Source organism: Jaculus jaculus, chromosome 13 (genome assembly GCF_020740685.1).
Source record: "Jaculus jaculus isolate mJacJac1 chromosome 13, mJacJac1.mat.Y.cur, whole genome shotgun sequence".
NCBI lineage: Eukaryota > Metazoa > Chordata > Mammalia > Rodentia > Dipodidae > Jaculus > Jaculus jaculus.
This window is the reverse complement of record NC_059114.1, coordinates 9,737,464-9,757,518: the sequence shown is the minus strand read 5'-3', so window position 1 is coordinate 9,757,518 and position 20,055 is coordinate 9,737,464. Positions and strand designations below refer to the sequence as shown.

The 20,055-nt window shown below is 52.3% G+C and overlaps 1 protein-coding gene across 3 annotated transcripts in view; it reads right to left on the bottom strand.

Moving 5' to 3' along the window:
• Positions 1 to 16,950: 16,950 nt before the first annotated feature.
• The window catches only part of Nf2 (NF2, moesin-ezrin-radixin like (MERLIN) tumor suppressor), a 107,495-nt gene continuing 104,390 nt past the window's right edge, over positions 16,951 to 20,055 (bottom strand). For all 3 annotated transcript variants that reach the window (XM_045132387.1, XM_045132386.1, XM_045132385.1), the window contains one exon: positions 16,951 to 19,457. Coding sequence is in view for 1 of the 3 variants with exons in the window: in XM_045132385.1 (XP_044988320.1) it covers positions 19,407 to 19,457 (51 nt within the window). In the remaining 2 variants the exon portion in view is untranslated. The remainder of the gene's footprint in view (positions 19,458 to 20,055) is intronic.

Below are 20,055 nucleotides of genomic sequence, written 5' to 3'. Positions count from 1 at the left end.
GGCTAGGTGGAGGCCTTACAGGTGGTGGGTGGACAGACTTCCTCTGAGATGGCGCTCCGTCCCTGGGCAGTCCCTGGCTCATGGGTTCGACAACAGGCCTCATGGCTTGCAGTGCCCCGTCATGTTGAGCCTAAGTGATGATAAAATCGACAGCAGTTTAATTGGTAATTTTAATCCTGGACAGAGCAGTAATGGCGTTACTAATTGGATCGTTAGAAATTTGTGCTTTATAGCTGTGTAATTAGAGAAGCTGTGGGGGGCCAGGGTGAACTGGGGGGGCATGTGGGGCCAGGGGCAGGGAGCAGCAGGCAGTGCCCTCTTCCAGGCTGGGTTGAGTCATTGGCAAGACTTCTGTTCTGCTCACCTTCCACACTATGGCCCTGGGTAGCTGAGAGAAGGAGCCTGGCTGTGACAATCGTGCCACCCTTCCTAAATCCGGGTCCCAGGAGGGATCTTGGAAAGTACTATGCAAGGTGACTGCACAACATATAGCTCAGTGGTGTAGGGGCAGAGATGCCCCCCTCCCCCAAACCCAGACCTTCCTTGTGTCCCCTGAGCTCACAAGGCTCCACAGCCTGGCCCGTGGCTCACTTCACACACTGTCCCCTGTCTCTGCCTGCACAGGTGACACCATAGCCCTGTGCCCTCTCAGAGGGTGCCCCTACAAGTCTTGGTAACTACAAAAGGGCTTTTTTTTTCTTTTTTTGTTTATCAAGGTAGGGTCTTGCTCTGGCCCAGGCTGACCTGGAAGTCACTTTGTAATCTCAGGGTGGCCTCAAACTCACGGAAATCCTCCTACCTCTGCCTCCTGAGTGCTGGGATTAAAGGCATGAGCCACCACTCCTTACTGGCATTTTAATTTTTAATTAATTAATTTATTTATTTTTGGTTTTTCAAGGTAGGGTCTCACTGTAGCCCAGGCTGACCTGGAATTCACTAAGGAGTCTTAGAGTGGCCTCGAACTCATGGCGATCCTCCTACCTCTGCCTCCCGAGTGCTGGGATTAAAGGCATGCGCCACCACGCCCGGCTTCTTACTGGCATTTTTAAATGGGAGTTCTGAGGATTAAATTCAGGTCCTCATGCTTGTGAGGCAAGCATTTTACCAACTGAGCTGTCTCCTTAGCCCCTTCTTTTCCCTTTACTATTTATTTTCTTTTGGTTTTTCGAGGTAGGGTCTCCCTCTACCCCAGGCTGATCTGGAATTCACTTTGTGGTCTCAGGGTGGCCTAGAACTTATGGCGATCCTCCTACCTCTGCCCCCCCCCCCCCGAGTGCTGGGATGAAAGGCGTGCGCCACCACGCCCGGCCTTCTGTTCTTCATTTAGTGCAGAGCTGGGGAAGCCGCCCAAGGACTTGCACTTGCTAGACAAGGGCTCCATCTCGGAGCTACATCCCCAGTGCCCAAATGTCTTCATTTTAGAACATGAAGAGAACCTGCACCACTCAATGGAGCCTCAGAATAGGAAGGACTCGTGCTGTCCCCTCTGTCATTTCTCACATGGGGGACGTTGAGGCCCGGCAGGGGAGGGGCCACCTTTGTGTGTGTTGCACGCCTAGTCATCCACACATGTGAGGCACATGCTTGCTAGCCCTGGACACACCAACATGGGGGGGGGGAGGTTCTCACAAACATTGCAGCCATTGCACACCCAGGATACAGGAGGACTCTGGGGACTTGGCTCCCGTCCCAACCACATGGAGCAGACATTGTGAGGTGCTTTGGGGGAGGTGGGCAGGGCAGAACATCTTCTGGATTGAGCTCACAAAAGACAAACGCATTACGCGGTTCTCTCAATAAATACTTGCTGGATTAACAGATGAAAGAAAGATAAAAGGTGCCAAGCGTGGTGGCACATACTTTTAATCCCAGCACTTGGAGGCAGAGGTAGGAGGATCGCCATGCGTTCAAAGCCACCCTAAGACTACATAGTGAATTCCAGGTCAGCCTGGGCTAGAGTGAGACCCTACCTCAAAAAAACAAAAAAGAGAGAAGAGAAGAGAAGAGAAGAGAAGAGAAGAGAAGAGAAGAGAAGAGAAGAGAAGAGAAGAGAAGAGAAGAGAAGAGAAGGAAGATGGACAGACAGAGTAGAAACAGTAGGCCTCTGTCACATGCCTGGCTACCTCCTCTCCTGTTGGCCCTCCAGTGTCTCCTATAGGGTCCCCTAACCCACCATCCTCCTCTATAGTCTGGATTGGCTTCCTCCCAGCTATCCCATAGTACCGACTTTATTCCAAAGAAGAGGCAAGTCTTCCCAGGGACCCACAATCCTCTTTCCTTGTCTTTCCACCCTCGCCTTGCATCCTGCTGCTCCAGCTGCCACACCTGCTCATGGCAGAATTCCAGGTGCCCTCCTGTCCCAGGGCCCTGCACTTGCTGTCAGGTCTTTATTCAAAAACCACCTTTCTTTTCTTTCTTTTTTAATTTGTGTGTGTGTGTGTGTGTGTGTATACACACTTTTTTTTTTTAAAAAAAAGTTATTTATTTGAGAGAGGTAGAAAGAGGGAGAGAGACAGACAGAATGGGCACTCCGGGGCCTCCAGCCGCTGCAAACAAATTCCAGACGCGTGCACCACTTTGTACATCTGGCTTACATGGGTCCTGGGAAGTCAAACTGGGTCCTTAGGTTTTGCAGGCAAGTGCCTTAACTGCTAAGCCATTTCTCCAGCCCTCTTTTCTTATTTATTTATTTATTTTTTGTGGGGGGGGAGTGGTTTTACAATTTTTTTTGTTTATTTTTATTTATTTATTTGAGAGTGACAGAGAGAGAGAAAGAGGCAGATAGATAGAGAGTGGGTGTGCCCAGGGCCCCTGGAGTTCCTAGCTACTGCAAAGGAACTCCAGACCATTACGCCCCCTTGTTTGTCTGGCTTGTGTGGGTCCTGGGGAATTGAGCCTCAAACTGAGGTTCTTGGGCTTCATAGGCAAGCACTTAACTGCTAAGCCATCTCTCCAGCCCAGAAGTGACTTTTTTTTTTTTTTTTTTTTTCGAGGTAGGGTCTTACTCTAGCTCAGGCTGACCTGGAATTCACTATGTTGTCTCAGGGTGGTTTCAAACTCACAGCAATCCTCCTACATCTGCCTCCAGAGTAAGTGCTGGGATTGAAGGTGTGTGCCACCACGCCCGGCCAAAAGTCACCTTTCTAATGGGCCTTCTCTGGTCACCCTAGTTTTTTTTTTAAGTTTTTTTTTTTTTTGTTCATTTTTATTTATTTATTTGAGAGTGACAGAGAGAGAAAGAGGTAGAGAGACAGAGAAAAAGAATGGGCACGCCAGGGCTTCTAGCCACTGCAAACAAACTCCAGACACATGTGCCCCTTTATGTATCTGGCTAACGTGGGTCCTGGAGAATCGAGCCTTGAACCAGGGTCCTTAGGCTTCACAGGCAAGTGCTTAACCACTAAGCCATCTCTCCAGGTCACCCTAGTTTTAAACCAAGCAAATAAACAAACAATGCCTCTTCTCCCCAGCTCTGTTTCACCATCCTTGTGTTTATCAGTGTGACCCGGGGCTGACTTAACCTTTCTTGTCTGGTCTGGATTTTGTTCACTGGATTCTGTCATGTCTCCAGTGTCGTGGCACCCAACGTGACTGTGGGATGAGTGGAGAACTAGAGGTGGGGCTGGGGCGGGTGGGTGCAGGATGAGGAAGGTCACCAGCCTTGGCTGGGATGGACACTCCCACCTGGGGCCCTTTCCATTCTGGTTGATCAAGCTTGCAACCCCCCATCCCCTGGAAGCAGTGCAGAAATAGATGGCGCCCCAGCAGCAACCTATATCAGCAAATGACTTGGGAAGGGGGGGAGTGGGGACTGTCCTGTCAAATGCTACAGAGCCATTGCCTCAGCCCCCTTCAGCCAGGTCACCCTGGCGCTTCTTCTATAAGAAGCAGCTACCTCTGGGGTGGGCTTGGGGATCCCAAGAAGCCCCCTCCTTTGCTGGGACCAGACTCTGGGCTGCAGGCAGGGATCACGGTGCCTGGCTTCCCCCCAGTTGGGCACAGAGGTGGGTGGTACTGAGCCCAGCAACATGCTGCCCACTCGCCTTGGCCCCAGCTGCCTCAGCATGGACAGGTGATGTACGGCCCACTGGCCCTGCCAGGAAGTGACAGCCGATGGATGGGCAGCGCTGGGGGCAGGCTCAGAGCCAGGTGTTGCAAGCCGTGGGGGGAGGTGCCTGGCGCTGGAGAAAGCTATTCCCGGAAAGTCACCTCCCTGACCCAGGGCAAGATGGGGAGGCAGGAATTGTCTTGGACATGGTGCCTACGCTCTGGTCTTTGGGGGGGGGGGGCAGTTCAGGGAGTGAGGGGGGAGGGGTTCTTGACCTCTGTTTCCTCATCTATGAAATGGTCGAGAAGCATCTAGTGGGAGGCAGCACAGAATGTTCAGCTAGAAACTCCTCAGGCTAAGGCTCAGGCCCGCTGTAATCCTGGCCTGTCCATAAAACCCTCCTTCCTCATCTTGATACCTCTCCACCTGACCCCCACACTCCTTCCATCTTTTGGTCTGTGGGACAATCAAGATTTACCCTCCCCCCCATCTTCCAGACAGAAAAACTGAGGTCTTATGAGATGGATTTGCCAAAGTCAGGGGCAGACCTTGGGAAACCTGTCACAGTGGGTCCTAATAGGGGCCCACTCTCCTCTGTGGCCCCTGGAGGATGGCAAGTGCCAGCTGCCTCTGATCTGAGCAGGGACAAAGGACAATTAGGGCAATGCTGGGCACAGGGAAGGGGCCTGGGGGCTGGCGCAGCTGCCTGGGGCTGAGTCAGGACACGCCAGACACCTCCGTGGGCATTGTCTGCATCCAAGGAGACCAGGACGCAGGGAGGGCGGACAACGTGTCCTTGCAGGCAGTGCCTGGAGAGGGATGGAGATTTTTTTGGGGGGGTCATTTTGGGAACTGTGCAGCACCTCCTGCCATCTGCTCCCCTGTCTTGCTTCTCAAAGGATCCTGGACCCCACGTGGGACCTCCAGTGGCTGTGGGCATGTGACACAGACAGATCCAAGTGGCCTGTCACAGAGCAGACAGGAGTTGGTGGCTGGGAGTGTGTGCACACGTGTACTTGTGGTCATTGAGTACATGTGTGTGCACACATGTACTTGTGGTCACTGAGTACTGAGGGGGTGTGCACCCAGGTTTCTGATATTTGGGCCTGGGCAGAACAGGTGCAGACACAGGTGGACACACATACCAGAGATTAGTATTCGTGTTCCATATGCATCTGGGTGCGTCATGCTTGTTGTACATGCATGCACGGGTATAAATGCACACTCAACATTCATTAGGGTTCATTCAATCAGCCCCGGTCAAGGTGAAAAGTGAGAGCTCCTGTAATCATATGGGTAAACTGAGGGCAGTGGCCGGCTCCGGGTTACTGGGATCCTGCCTGGACATCTAGGACAGTGAATCTTGCCAGGCCTTCGTCTCAAGGTGAGACTCAGGCTAAAATCTATCCCACCCAGTGTTGGCCCTCTGAACAGGCCCTACTGCAGGATCAGGGTGTTTTGAGTTGGGCAAGGTTGTCTCTTGAGACCAGCGGGCAGCTGTTTTGTAGAGGGGCACCTTGCGTGGAGAGTTGCCCTCTCCAAACCTCAGTTTCCTCATCTTAGAATGGAGCCCCTCCCCTCCATTCTTCCTAGGTTCCTCTGGGAAGAGCTGATCCAGCCTTAAGCACTGGAGTCCTTCCACAAATCAAGGTAAGGGATCCAAGGTCACCCCGGGGACAAGGTGACGGTCCTGCACACCACATGGCTCTCCTGTTGGCCCGAGGTCTGGGCGAGTAGATGAGTCTGGGGCGGGGCGGAGGGGGGTGCGGGTTGGGAAGAGGGGAGCTAGAGGAATCGGAGGCAGGGCGGCAGGCCTTCCAGTTCACTTAGTGAAGGGATTTGTCATTTTAATGATGCGATATTTCTTGCCTGGCTTCTGCCCGTGGCAGTGCGAAAGGGGACAGCTGCCTCCACAAGTGAGGAGGTAGTGGGGCTACTGGGGGCTGTCCAGGCTGAGGTAGAGGAGGCTGGGCCTCTCAGGTCTGAGGAACCAAGAGCTTGGACTATTGCTTCCAACCCAACTCTGCCCCTCCCTCCCTCCTGTGTGACCTTGGGCAAGTTCTCAAGTTCTTCCCCATCTCCAAGCCTGCTTTTTTTTTTTTTTTTCCCCATCTCTAAAACAGCTGGCCACCACCCTCCCGGAGGTTAGCACTGACCACTGCTAGCTGTCATTTGTCCTCCCTGGGCCCCAGCCCATCTATCTCTGCGTCACCATCCTGCACATGCCACAGCCATCCACCTTTCTTACTTCTGGGACTTTGTAAGAGCTGCTCCTCAGTGTGACACAAACCCATCACTCTAGTCCCTTAATTAAGTCTGCTCAGAGGGGTTCTCTGGCTCCCCTGCTCATCCTCGGTTTGCCTCATGGCCATCATGGTCACACACCGGAGGGTGACAGCTGGTGTGCTACCCCGCTTCCGCGCTGCGGTGCGTCGAGTGACTGTATGAATGGCCACAGCGCTGTGGATGTGCGGGCAACGCAGGCAGGGGATGGTGGCCCAGCGGGCGGCCCATCCATCAGCCTACCGCTGTGCCTGTCCAGACAGAGCCCCTGGGGGGAGGGAGAGGAGGAGGAGATCCATCACCCCATGGTGGGCAGCAGGCGTGTGGGCGTGCCACCCTGGCCCCGGAAGATCCTCATCCATCACACTCTCAGGGACACTTGGAGGAGGCAAGCACAGCAGACACCTCAGGGCGGCTCGGTGGGACAAAGGGGACACTGAGGTCTGAGGTGGGTGGTACAGGTTAAAAGTACAGGCTCTGGGGCCAGACCAACCAACTCCCCCCACCCTTTGGATTTTCAAGGTAGGGTCTTGCGTTAGCCCAGGCTGACCTGGAATTCACTTTGTAGTTTCAGGGTGACCTCGAACTCACGTCGATACTCCTACCTCTGCTGGGATTAAAGGCATGCGTCACCACGCCCGCCCGGCCCAATTTTTGAATGACAGTTGATTCATGCTGGGGGAATTTCTGAGCTCTGGGAGGCATTTTTCTCTGTGACATGGGGACACAAGAGTACTTCTTCACTGGGAAGAGGAATCACAGAGACAGGCACACTACCTGCATGTAGATCACTCAGACCACCTCCCCTCCCTCCCCCCCCCCCCGCCCAACTGGCCTCAGTTCCTCTTCAGGTGGCAGGAAGAAGTGGTTTCTAATAGCAGGTTCAGCAGATACAAGCAAAGTTAATGTCCTGGGCCACCAGGAGGAGGAAGTTTCGATGCTTCTCTTGCCAGAGGGGCTGAGGGCGGGTGGCTGAGTGATCGTGATCAGACCCTGGGTGATCACAGCTCACCAGCTAGACTGAGGGGACGTCATGCACTGTTCTCTGCCTTCTCCCAGCCCCCATGCCCATTTACTTGGAAATCACCACCTCCCTCTTCCTCCTTCCTCAGCCTTTTGATTCTAAGAAGCAGTCTCGGGCTGGAGAGATAGCTCAGCAGTTAAGGTGTTTGCCTGCACAGCCTAATGATCAGGGTTTGATTCCCCAGTACCCACGTAAAGCCAGATGCTCAAAGTGGCATATGCCTCTGGAGTTCATTTGCAGTAGCTGAAGGCCCTGGCATGCCTATTCTCTCTGTATCATGTCTCTCTATCTCTCTCTGCTTGCAAATAAATAAATAAAAATAATTTTCAGGACTGGAGAGATAACTTAGCATTTAAGGTGCTTGCCTGCAAAGCCTAAGGACCCATGTTCAACTCTCCAGATCCCACATTAGCCATTCACACAAAGGTGAGGTGAGCGCAAGTGTCTGGCATTCTACTGCAGTGGCTGAGGCCCTGGTGTACCAATTCTTTCTTGCTCTCTGAAATAAAAAAATATTAAAAAATTTTTTTTAGTAGCTGGGTATGGTGACACACGCCTTTAACCCCAGCACTCAGGAGGCAGAGGTAGAAGGATCACCGTGAGTTTGAGGCCACCCTGAGACTACATAGTTAATTACAGGTCAGCCTGGACCAGAGTGAGACCTTACCTTGGAAAAGAAAAAAAAGAAAAAAATATATATATATATGCCTTTTCTGAGCCATTCTTACACCTGCATTGTCCAGGGAGAGGGCCGAGACCCTCTGGCATTGAGATCATCATTCCACCATGGGGATTCATTCATTCATTCATTTACTTAGCAGTTGTATCAGACGTACCCATGTGCCATGCCAGGCCCTGTGTTGGTCAGGGTGGTGGGAGCAAGGAAGCAGGCTTAGGCTAGTGGGGCACTTGGGCAGTCACAGGTGGATTGCTCTGAGTTCTGTATCTAGCGTGGGCCTGCCAGTTAAGCAAGAGTGTTACGGGATGTCAACCCTTTAGCGACACAGAATCTCTGGCACTTATGGGCATTGCTCAGGGCCAGGCACCATAAATGCACTTCTGGGCATCGTTTTCATTTACTCATCCACAGCAGACGTCAGTGACCCTGTTTTTCAGCTGAGCAAACTGGAGCACAAAGGGGACAAGTGACCTGCTTTGGGGTCCTGTAGCTAGGGGAGGGGAATCAGCACGAACCCCTCCCCCAACTTGGGTTCTTTTCTCCCTACATTACACATGTTCAGGAACCTCCTGCTGTAGGTGGAAGGCCAGGCCTAGAACTATATCCCTCCAGAATCAAACTCTTCCCTGGTGGGTCTAGGCCAACCTGGAGTTAACCCCTCCCTGAGCCCCTCAGAGTCACTGGCCACAGTGGGGTGACTAAGGGAAAGGACTTTAGTCCTCAGGGGTTGCAGGGGTTTCCCTCAGAGGCTAAACTGCACAATGAGTCCAGGCCTGGGGGTGGGGGGCTTAAGGGAGCCTTCAAATTCCAGCTGTGAGAAGACACATGGACCCTAGCCTCAGTTTCCTACTCTGTCACAAATGAGCAGAATGTCACAGGGCTGTTGTAGGGCCTATCATGGTAAGCAGGAGCCACTGGCATTCAGTGGTGTATACAGTGATGCAGAGCTCTCCTCTTGGGACTACTGTGAGGTTAAAGACCAATCAAGTATGTTGAGCTGAGCCAGGTGTGGTGGCGCACGCCTTTAATCCCAACACTGTTGAGGCAGAGGTAGGAGGATCGCCATCAGTTCCAGGCCACTCTGAGACTACATAGTGAATTCCAGGTCAGCCTGGGCTAGAGTGAGACTCTACCTCGAAAAGCCAAAAAGAAAGAAAGAAAGGAAAAAGAAAAAAGGGGCTGGAGCTGGGCGTGGTGGTGCACGTCTTTAATCCCAGCACCTGGGGACAGAGGTAGGAGGATCGCCATGAATTCAAGGCCACTCTGAGACTACATAGTGAGTTCCAGGTCTGCCTGTGCTAGAGCGAGACCCTACTCCCCCCCACCCACAAAAAAAGAGGGAGGGGAGGCTGAAGAGATGGCTTAGTGGTTATAAGGCATTTGCCTATGAAACCAAAGGACCCAAGTTCCATTCTTCAGGACCAGGTAAGCCAGCTGCACAAGCTGGCCCATTTGTTTGGAGTTCATTTACAGCGGCTGAAGGCCCTGACATGCTCATTCTCTCTCAAATGAAAATAAATCTTAAAAAAGAAAAAAAAAAAAGAATGCTGAGGTTAGCTGAGCATGGCACATGCCTGTAATCCCAGCACTGAAAAGGTGGAGGAGTTCAAGGTCATCCTCAGCTACACAGCATTCCAGACTAGCCTAGGATACATTAGACTCTGTCACAAATGAAGAGTTCTAGCAGGTGTGATGGTGGTGGTGTCTGTAATCCCAGCACTTGGGAGGCAGAAACAGGAGGATAAGAAGGTCATTCTCAGTGACGTAGTGAATTCAAGGTTAGCCTGGGCTATATACGCCTTGTCTCAAAAAAAAAAAAAAAAAAAAGGCCAATACAGGCCACTGTTGTCATCATTACTCTCATCTTTTTTCGTTTGGTTTTTTTTTTTTTTTTTTTTTTTTTTTGGTTTTTCGAGGTAGGGTCTCACTCTGGTCCAGGCTGACCTGGAATTAACTCTGTAGTTTCAGGGTGGCCTTGAACTCATGGCGATCCTCCTACCTCTGCCTCCCGAGTGCTGGGATTAAAGGCGTGTGCCACCATGCACAGCTGTTTTTTGTTTTTGTTTTTGTTTTTTTAATTTTCGAGGTAGGGTCTCACTCTGGCTCAGGCTGACCTGGAATTCACTATGTAGTCTCAGGGTGGCCTCGAACTCCCGGCGATCCTCCTACTTCTGCCTCCTGAATGCTGGGATTAAAGGCGTGCACCACCATACATGGCTTAATCTTTTTTAAAATATATATTTATGTATTTATTTATTTGGACAGAGAGCAAGAGAGTAGCATGGATGCTCCAGGGCCACTGTAAGCAAACTCCAGCCACATGTGCCACTTTGTGTATCTACTGGGGAATTGAACCTGGACCTTTAACTGCAGAGCCATCTCTCCAGCCCCTACTCTCTTCTTTTCTAGGTCTGACCAGAGCAAGATGTTCAGGAGACACTGTGGTCCTGACCTCGTGAACACAGGATCCTGGGCTGGGGTAGAAAAGAGGGTCCCTGGGGCCTGCTTTCCTGAACCAGTTGTTCGGTGGGCTGGGCGGGCCTAGAGGAGCTGCGGGCCTGAGGAAGAGCTGTGCTGGTCCAGCCACTGGAGCAGAGAGACGCTAATGAAGTGACCTAGCCCCAAGCCACACTGATTTCATGTCTCAGTGGCCACTTCTCAGCTGGTAAATGTCACTGGAGAGCAGCAGAGACACCTGGCAATGGGCCAGTTGTGGCTGGGGACGGGCAGGCTGCTGGAGGGACTGGGAATGCCCATGGAATGCTGATGCCAGGCCGGGGTCTCCAGACCCTGTGGACTTCCCCACCCAAATTCCAGAATGGCTGCATGTCACCAACTATGCATGCATGTCACTGACTTGGGTACACTTGCAATCACCAGTCCCAATCCTGCTCTGAACCCACAACAGTGGGAACTCCAGGGCTGGCAGGCTGCCCGCCCTCCCCAGCCAACCACAGTTGCCCCTGTGGGGGCACCTGTGGGGTCTCCAGAGGCCTCAGCTGACCTCGGTCCATAAGTGAGGAGTAGAGTGCCTGTGGAGCCCTCCCCACCCCAAGCTGTTTCCTTTGATAACTGGTCCAGGACAAGCAAATAGTGCATAGCTATAACCATACAGTGGCAGGCCTTGTTTAATAAACTCTCACTGCGGCAGGTGCTGGCTCAGAACCCAGACTGTGTGATCTCATGTAACCCCGAGATAACCCTGTGGTAGGTTTGGAACTGGCTCTGTTACTGAGAGGGGACTGAGAAGCTAAGCCCCTAATTCTGATCACCTCGTCCACCTATAGTCCTTGTGGATTCTAGCCCTCTGCTCAGCCCCTTCCTCTGATCTATCCTGCCTCGTCCCTCACCCCCTCAGGCTCAGAGGCAGGTGGAGGTAGTTTTGGATCATGGCCAGGGGAGCTGAAGGGGGAAGACGCTCCTGGATGACTTGGAGATGCAAGGCAGCCAATCGCAGAAGAGGCCAAGGGGCAACGGTTCCCTCTTTTCTCTTCTAGGACACAAAGTCTGCCCGATCCACACCTACAGCAGACCCGACATTTCCTGGGCCTCAGTCATGAATGAGCTGTTTCTTCCTGTTGCTGAAGGGTCTGGGGGAAACAGTATCCTTGGGGTTGAACATGTGACAGCCAGAGTCAGGCCCTTCAGAAAGCTGCAACTTCCTCTTGGGGACCCGACTGGTGGCTCAGCCCAGAGACTACCAGCTTCCACCTCCTGACAAAAGCTCCTCTTCCTAGTTTGTTCCTCAATGCACTGGACACCCATGCTTAAGTTTGGACGAGCCACAGTGGAGCCTGAAGAATTCCACCAGCCAGGGGAGTCCTGGTGAGCTCAGGGGCAGGCGGCAGCTCTCAGCCGGGCTTCCTTAGAACACCTGCTCCATCTGGGAGCTGCTCCCCGCTCCTCCTCCTTGGCATCCAGGGGACCTTCCTACGTGGAATGAGGAGCCCTGGCATCCCCAGCCACTCTTCCCCCTTCCATGGGGCATGAGGGCGGGGGGTGGGGACAAGGGGGAGGAGAGAAAAATCCGTATTAATAAAAGAATAGAATGCTGCCACGACCAGACTAACTCTGTACTGGTGTGTGCAGCCCAGAATAGCAATGCGCTTTCTCAAGGCAAACAGAGCTCCCCGGGTGTTGATGCAAATTCACTTGCTGAAGATGAAAGAAGATTGTTTCCCCCCTTCGCTGGCTAATATGAAGAACTTAATAGATTCAGCCTTGGGACACTGGGGACCTCAGGCTGGGAGCTGGGAGCAGTGGGTAGAAGAGGGATGGGGTGTGGTCCCCAGTGGCAGCAGGATTACTGAGCTAAGCCTTCTGCTCTGGGGCCTTTCCCATTGATCTAAGGGCTGGCACCATGGGGTCCTTGCTCAATTTGTGCCAGGAGAAAGAATGGGGCAAGGCGGGGAATCCTAACATGGGTCCGGGCTGGTTAGGTCTAGTCTAGCTCACTCTGTGGACCACCCCTGCAGGGTCCTAGGCCAGTCCTCTCTCCCCCAAAGGGTGACACCTGTGTGGCAGTCCGTGGGGGCTAGCCTGTGGAGTTGGCATATAAGAGGCTTTACAAGGCTTTTTGTATAAACTTGACCTTCTACAGCCAAAGCACAGCAGCCTAGTGGAAAGGAGTTAGCCCAGGCCACGTGGCTGAAGCAGAGAGCTGAGGACCCTTCGCAGCAAACTCACCAAGCTCTCCTGGCAGCCTTGGTGTCCTCCGTCCAGCATGCAGCCCCTCTCCAGCGTGGGGCCCCAAGCCTAAGCTATGCGTTCCTCCACTGAAAACCACGTGGGACTTCATTGGAGGAACATATGGAACCATGAGCTGCGTACGTCCCACAGGTGTGTGCCAGAGGTTCCGGAAGAAGTCCCCTGGGCTCAGCAGAGACTCGGAGAAACCTAGGCTGGGCTGTCCCCAGGTTGGCTGGAACTTAACTCCTCTTGGTCAGGGTCAATGGCGTAGCAGGTACTGGACAAGACAAGACACCTCCACAGCCTTCCTTGTTTTTGTTTACTGACTTCATTCCTTCAGATCAAAGGCTGCCCCTTCCTCCCCAAGCAGGCAGGCAGGGGAATTACATTATTTATATTGGAAATGGGCTAGGCTCCGTGGGGACTCCTTCCTTATGCCTGATAAGAGAAAATTAGGTCACTGCCGAGCCTCCCTGGTGCGGGTTTTTCCAACCCAGGTACTATGAGCTGGGGCAGAGCTCTGTTGGTAGAGCAGCCCACCCAGCTCCTGTCCCATCTGAGCCTCCAGTAAATTATTGACTTGAACAAGGAGTATTAATGGGACCCAACAAGAACATCCTTCCCGGGCAGCTCAGGCCAGGGTGATCTATCATCTCCTGGGCCCTGCGGCTGGCACTGAGCAAACATGGAGGACAAACAGGCCACATGCAGGGTCATTAAGCTCCAGGTGCACAAGGTGTGTGTGGGGGGGGCTAGTGCCTCTGAGCCGTGACTGCCTCGGGGTCACCCTATGTGCTAATTTGAATGTGAACTACCCTCCAAAGCCTCAGGTGTTTGTGACTGGGCCTCACCTACCTCAATCCTAGCTGGAGACAATGAAAGGAAGTGGAGCCTTGCTGGAGGAGGTGTCTCATTTGAGGTAGGCCTTGGGGTGTTACAGCCCAAGCCCCCCAGTTGCCAGAGCAAACTCATTCTTGCTGCTACCTCCCAGCTGCTGTGGCAAGATGTGATGCCAAGCCTGTGTTCTGCCATGCCACGAAGAAACTAGATTCTAGAGGCTGGAAGCCTCCCATAAACTGCTCTGGCCAGGCATTCTGTTACCAGCAATGGACGATAACTTCCACACCCTGGCTCTTTCCTCTGATTCCTCCTGCCACTCCCTCCACGCCCCACACCAAAGGAAGCATTCAGAGAAGGCCACCACTCTAGGGTGATGACATGATGTCTAAGCTTAAGAGCTTTCTGGGCATCAAATTTATATAAACCCCTCTAAAAGTTCCACTTCACAGTGAAGAAACTATAGTACCCAGAGGTGATACAACTTGCCCAGGCTCAAATGGTTGGTTGGTAAATGGCCGAGCAGGAGTTTGAGCCCAGGCTTGTTGGATTGAGTCTCTCCACCAAGTCAGACCGCATCCGCAGCTCACCTGTGGCTGATATCAGGTAAAGAAAAGATTCTGGCTGAGGGTGGTGGTCCCCACCTATAATCTCAGGCAGCTTGACCTATGGTATAAATTCCAGGCCACTCTGGCCTATGGTGAGACCCTGTCTAAACACAAAAACAAAACAACAAAAAGATTCTGTTTCTTAGCCAGGCATGGTGGGTACACCTTTGATCCGGATCAGCACCCGGGAGGCGGAGGTAGGAGGTTCACTGTGAGCTCAAGGCCACCCTGAGACTACATAGTGAATTCCAGAGATCAGCCTGGGTTAGAGCGAGACCCTACCTCAAAAAAGATAAAACTCAACAAAAATTCTGTTTCTTCACCCAGCTGCCTGTTACTTGCTGACAGTGTGATAAGAGTTCTCCATACCCATTCCCTTCCTCTTTCTGATAAACTGGAGTCCTCCTGTTTCCATTCCCCACAGATTCCCGAGGCAGCCAGATGTCACCGTCAACTACCTTTACAGATGGGATAAAGGGCTTGGCCCCAGGGAGAGGCGTGGGACAGGTGTCCTTCAGTTTGGCCAAGACTGGCTGGAAGCAGTGTGGCTCAGCAGCTCCGTTTGGCTCCCATGGAGTTCTCAGATGTTTAGATTTTCACTCAAAGGTAACATGCCAGGTGCTATTGAGGCCACTACTCCAGTGAGAAATGAGCATCAAGTGGAAAGCAGAAGACCTGGTGTGTGCGCATGCGGGGGTCCTCTCTGAGACAGGAAGAGACCTTGCTGTGTTGATAAGCAACCCTATAATTTGCAGGAGCTGTGGTTGGTCGGTCGTTCTCTCTACAGGGCTGGGACTGCGGGGCTGGCCGGCAGGATCCTGCAGTAATGCAGTAATGACAGGCTGCCAGGAAGGCTTCCTGGGCAGGGAGGGGTAAGAGGAGAGCCCTTGGCCTTTCTCACTGGAGAAGAGGATGCCTGGGCTGTGTGCAGGGAGGCAGGAAGGTGCAGCTGGCTCAACGTTTTTCTCTACCCCAGACGACAAGAGATTGGATTAGACATAGTTGCAGCAATTTTCTCCCCAGTACCTTTCTCCCAGAGACTTGGGCTGCCAGCTTTTCATTATATGTGGGTGGCGCCTTATCCGATCCTACACATGACGGCTTCTGGGGCACATAGCCCTTGGGGAGCAGCTGCCAGGTTCTCCCCACTCAAGCGTGGCCCAAGGCAGAGGAGGAGGCACTGGCAGGAAGGCCAGAATGAGCAACTCAGATCCCACAGGATCGGGCTGCACTGAGGTCCAGCAGTCACTTGGTTCTGACAGCATGGGCAGAATCAACTAGGAGAGAACGCAGGTCATCTCGGTGACCATCCTCAAGGCACCAGGCCAAGGTTTGTGCAGGCTTGTCGGCCCAGCACTTGGGAGACTGAGGCAGGAGGACATTGAGTTTGAGGTCAGTCCGGGCAACATAATGTCTCAAAAACAAAACCACCAGGCTATAATATTGTTAGTTCCAACTTTGCTTAATGGAGACCTTGGAATCTTGGTAAGTGCCTTCTGTTTTTTTTTTTTTTGTTGTTGTTGTTGTTTGTTTGTTTGTTTTTAAGGTTAGGTACTACCTGGACAGCTTTAAGAAATCTGTGTGTAGAAAATGCTTCCTCTGGTTTGACTGTACAGGAAATGAGGCTACTATTTGCTAAAACCAACAATCTAATCAGTTACTAGCTCTACATATTCGAAGCTAACAAAATATTGCTAAAAGTTTTACAAGTCTGTAATTTTACAACATCATTCCAAAACATATGAAAGTAGTAATATTTAACACAAATAATGGGAAAAAATTTTTATATAGTCACATATAACTTAGTGATGGGGACACATTCTGAGACACATTGTTAGATGATCCCACTGGTGTATAACACAAAAATAGCTACAGTGTCATTCATTAGGCCATAACCTTATGGAACTACTGTCCTTCCTATACTAAAATGGCTTATTAAATTGACTGATTTATTTGAGGAAGAGCAAAAGGCAGAGAGAATGGGTGTGCCAGGGGCTCTAGCCACTGAAAATGAACTTCAGACACATGCGCCAACTTGTGCATCTGGCTTACGCGGGTACTGGGGAAACTGAACCTGGGTCCTTAGGCTTCACATGCCTTACCTGCTAAGCCACGTCTCCAGCCCCCACAGACTATATTTTGATGCCATTTTCCTCATTAACTTGTATAACGGAAACCTGAAGTATGTTCTCACAAACAATCCCTTATTCGTCCTCATAGCCACATTGCGTCACCTGAGTAACTTTAGGCTAGTGGTTTGGGAGAATTATCCTGTCATAATTTTGGTCTTAATAAAGGACATTCATTGATTTAAAAAGACCACGACACAAAACCCCATGTGCTCTGCAGAGGTGGCTCCCAGTTCCAGTGCAAATGTGCTTCTGTGAGGAGGGGAGTCACATTTGCTCTGCAGACAGCCCCTGTCTGGCCCATACTCTCTCCAGACTCCTAGAAGCTGAAGTGACTGGACAGCTCAGCTAGCCCAGCACCCTGGTTCCCAGGACTGGTTTCAGGGATCAAGAGGAAACAGAGGCCACTTTTACAACTTTGGTGTGACCCACAGCAAGGGGGAGAGCCCCAGGACTTGCTATCAAGGCTGTCACCAGCATGGTAGAGGCAGCCCTCTTACCATCAATGACAGGGGCCAGAGGTGAACCAGGGCAGGGGGTGGGGAGCAGGGCGCTCTTCCTCATAGAACCAAAGAGAGGGCCCCACCACGTCACCCTCCATGACTGGAAGAACAGCAAAGGAAAAAAAAAAAAAAAAAAACAGTGACAAACTATTGCAGCTCAGTTTTTATTAAAACAATCACTTAAATTACAACAATTCACCAGAACAGAAAACAGCCCTCCCTGGTCTGGGCCTGACGGGAATGCCACAGGGCTCACAGGCAAAAGTGCTGCTTGACGCCTCTGACAACAGAGTCCCTGGAAGCCCAAGAGCATTGGCCTGGCCCCACGGCAACTAGGAGAGGCAGAACCCCCTGTTCATGCCACAGAGTTCGGGGCCCTCGCCCTGTTGGCAAGAAACAGTCACTATTGCTGGTTGTCAGACTCTAGACTTTTGAGAAAAGGAGAATCTGCCCAAAGGATGACAAATCAGTCACTCAGGAAGTGTTATGTAATGCCAGGGGGGTTGCGGGGCAGGACCTGACAGGTATGTGAATAATGGAGTGGTGACCACGGGTCAGGGAGCTGCTGTGACACAGGTGTGGTTTCAGTCAGGATATATGACTGGCTACAAGCCCAAGGTGAGGCCTCAGTGTCCAGAGCTGGGCAGTGACTTACTGCTCCATCATGGTTCCTTTGCCCAAGAGCCACCAGAAGTGCTCCTAATGAAGCAATCGTGGCCAGGACTCTGCCTCCCTCAGACCCCAGAGACTTCCTTCCTTGACAAGCTCTGTACAGGAGTCACCTCAGCCACAGCCTGGGTCTCTGAAGACCAGACACTGCTTTCATTCTTTTCCCTGGAGCTGGAGACACTCTTGGGCCTCACTCTCCCTTTCCTGGGAGAGCTCAGGTGTTGCTGGCTGGGTGGATTTTGGGGTCCCCCTTGCACCTGCCACAACTCATATGCCAGTGGCTCCAATATGGCCATGTGATTTAGCATTCCTTAGATTTCAGAGATATACACAAATAGTTAAACAACAAGGCTCACCATCACTTTTGTAAACCACCAGCATGCTCCTCTGCCCCACAGCTACTGTTAAAGATTAAATTTACAGATAGGGAAGAAAGGAAGTCCTGGCAGAAATCCAGGGATGGGATTTGGGCCCAAGACGACACACTTGCACAACAGATGGGACTTGGCACACACCTGGGACATCGGTTCCAGAGGACTTCCCTTAATCTGCAGGTTCCAGACCAGAGCCATCCTCAAGGGCCAGGGTGACACTTAGGGGCATACTTCTAGGAGCAAAGTGGACTAAGAAGGGAATGGCTAGTTGGACAGTGGAAATGGGGCAAAGTGCCTCAGTTTCTCAAACCCAGAATGATATCACAGAGACTGCCTCTGCTCGAAGACCTCTAGGCCTCAGCTGTCTTAAGCTAATCAGATTTTTCACAAAGTGAGGCATATCACCTGCTCTGCTTCACAGTCCAGTGTTAGGGTGTGAAGGATCCTGGGTTGGGCACAGTAATACCCGCTTAAGTAGAAAAAAAGCAGCCAGATGGTGGCCCCAGGCCATGGAGCGTGTGAGCCAGCATGGAGGAGTGCCACCAGCAGCCTGTGTGATCACTGGCGGAGGAAACGCCTGTGTCAGGCTCAGGCAGAGAAAGGAGAGACCCTGTTGGACAACAGCCAAATGAGGCCTAGGTAGAGCATGCTGGGATGGGTGTGGGGGGGGGTGGGTACTGGGAAGGATTAATTCAGATCAGCAACAGGGCTCCTAAGTTCGGAGTGCTGCTGGGGCCTGTGAGAAGCATGCGTGAAAGCCCTTGTCATGGCTGGATTCCAGGCAGTGAGGAGATCGGGGAGCCCGTGGCCCACCACAGGCAAGAAGGCTGATGCTGAAGGGGGACAGGAAGGGCACTGTGGCTCTCACCTGCCACTCAGACCCTATCTGGGCCCGGTAGGAAGGGCAGTGAGTGCTCTGTACCGTCAGCCCTGCACAGGCTCCGTGTGCCTCCCTGCCCCTCAGCTGGCCACCAGGCCTTTAGCACAGTGTCTGTCTCAAGTTCCTCCCCCGTCACAGCTGCCCTGCCTGCCTGCTCGCTGCTGAAGGCAGCCCAGTAGCCCGGCTTGTCTGTTCGCAGCACCATTGCCTCAGGGGTGCATGGCTGAGAATCCATCACTGTGGATCTTAATTTCAGACAAGCTCCTGGGCAGGCACCGGCCAGGCTGGGCTTCGGCACTATTGCAGGAAAGGAGGCCTCTGCACTTCACTTCCTACAGCCACTTCCCACACTAGGGACACTCACGCCCGAGTGCCTGGGACACAGGAAGAACATATCCCACACATGACAAAGACAGACAAACACTTCTCAAAAAAAAAGTCAAAGATTCAGGTCAGGAGAACTAGAACGCCAGGAGAGAGGTGTTCTCTACGGGGTCGTAGTTGACAGGCAATTGCACATGAAGGGGGCTGGGCCTTCCACTGAGCTGGAGAAAGTTTTAGAGCTCCCACGAAGAGTCCGAAAACCAGCCCGCCCCCTATGGATGGTTTCCACGGTGTCACCCCTATCCTGCTGGTGCAGGGAGTAGCAGAAGTGGCAGATCCTGGAGCGGCTGGGTCACCTGCTAGAGCTCTTCAAAGAAGGCCACTCGGGACTTGGCGCTCTGTAAAGTGAGCTGTAAGAGAGCAGAGAAGAAGTTGAAAGGCACATTGGTTCTCACGGCAGAGCCCATCTTGCTGCAGGGGACTGACCTCAAATGTGGCTTTGAATGACAGAAAAGCCTGTTCAAAGAGATGCTCAAGATGTTGGTGGTCAAGCCCAGATACAATTCCTGATTTGCCCTAGAATTCCAATGTGGAGGGACAAACGCCGACTGCCCAAAGGGTGGCAGGTGGGCAGAAGCGCCATCAGCAGGAAAATGCCCATCGCTTGGCCTTTCCAGATGGAGTCTAGCTTGCTAGGCTCTCACACTGCTTCTACAGAAGCCCCTGAAACATCACCTCCATGCTGCAATTGGTGGTGACACCAGGCTGGGAGCCTTTCTGGGCGGAGGCCACAGCTTGGTAGAACAAGTGTGTGTCGGATGAGAAGAGCTTGTCCCTTCTGCTCCTGGTTCCCAAGGTGGTCCTACAGCAGAATTGCCCATGGCCTGACAGCAAAGAGATGGCTGCTCTCTGCAGGCTCCACGCAGGAAGGGCTCAGGCAGGAGGGCAGGAATTCAGGGCACATGCTGGGGGGCAACCCCAATGCCTCCCAGGAAGGACACTGCCTAA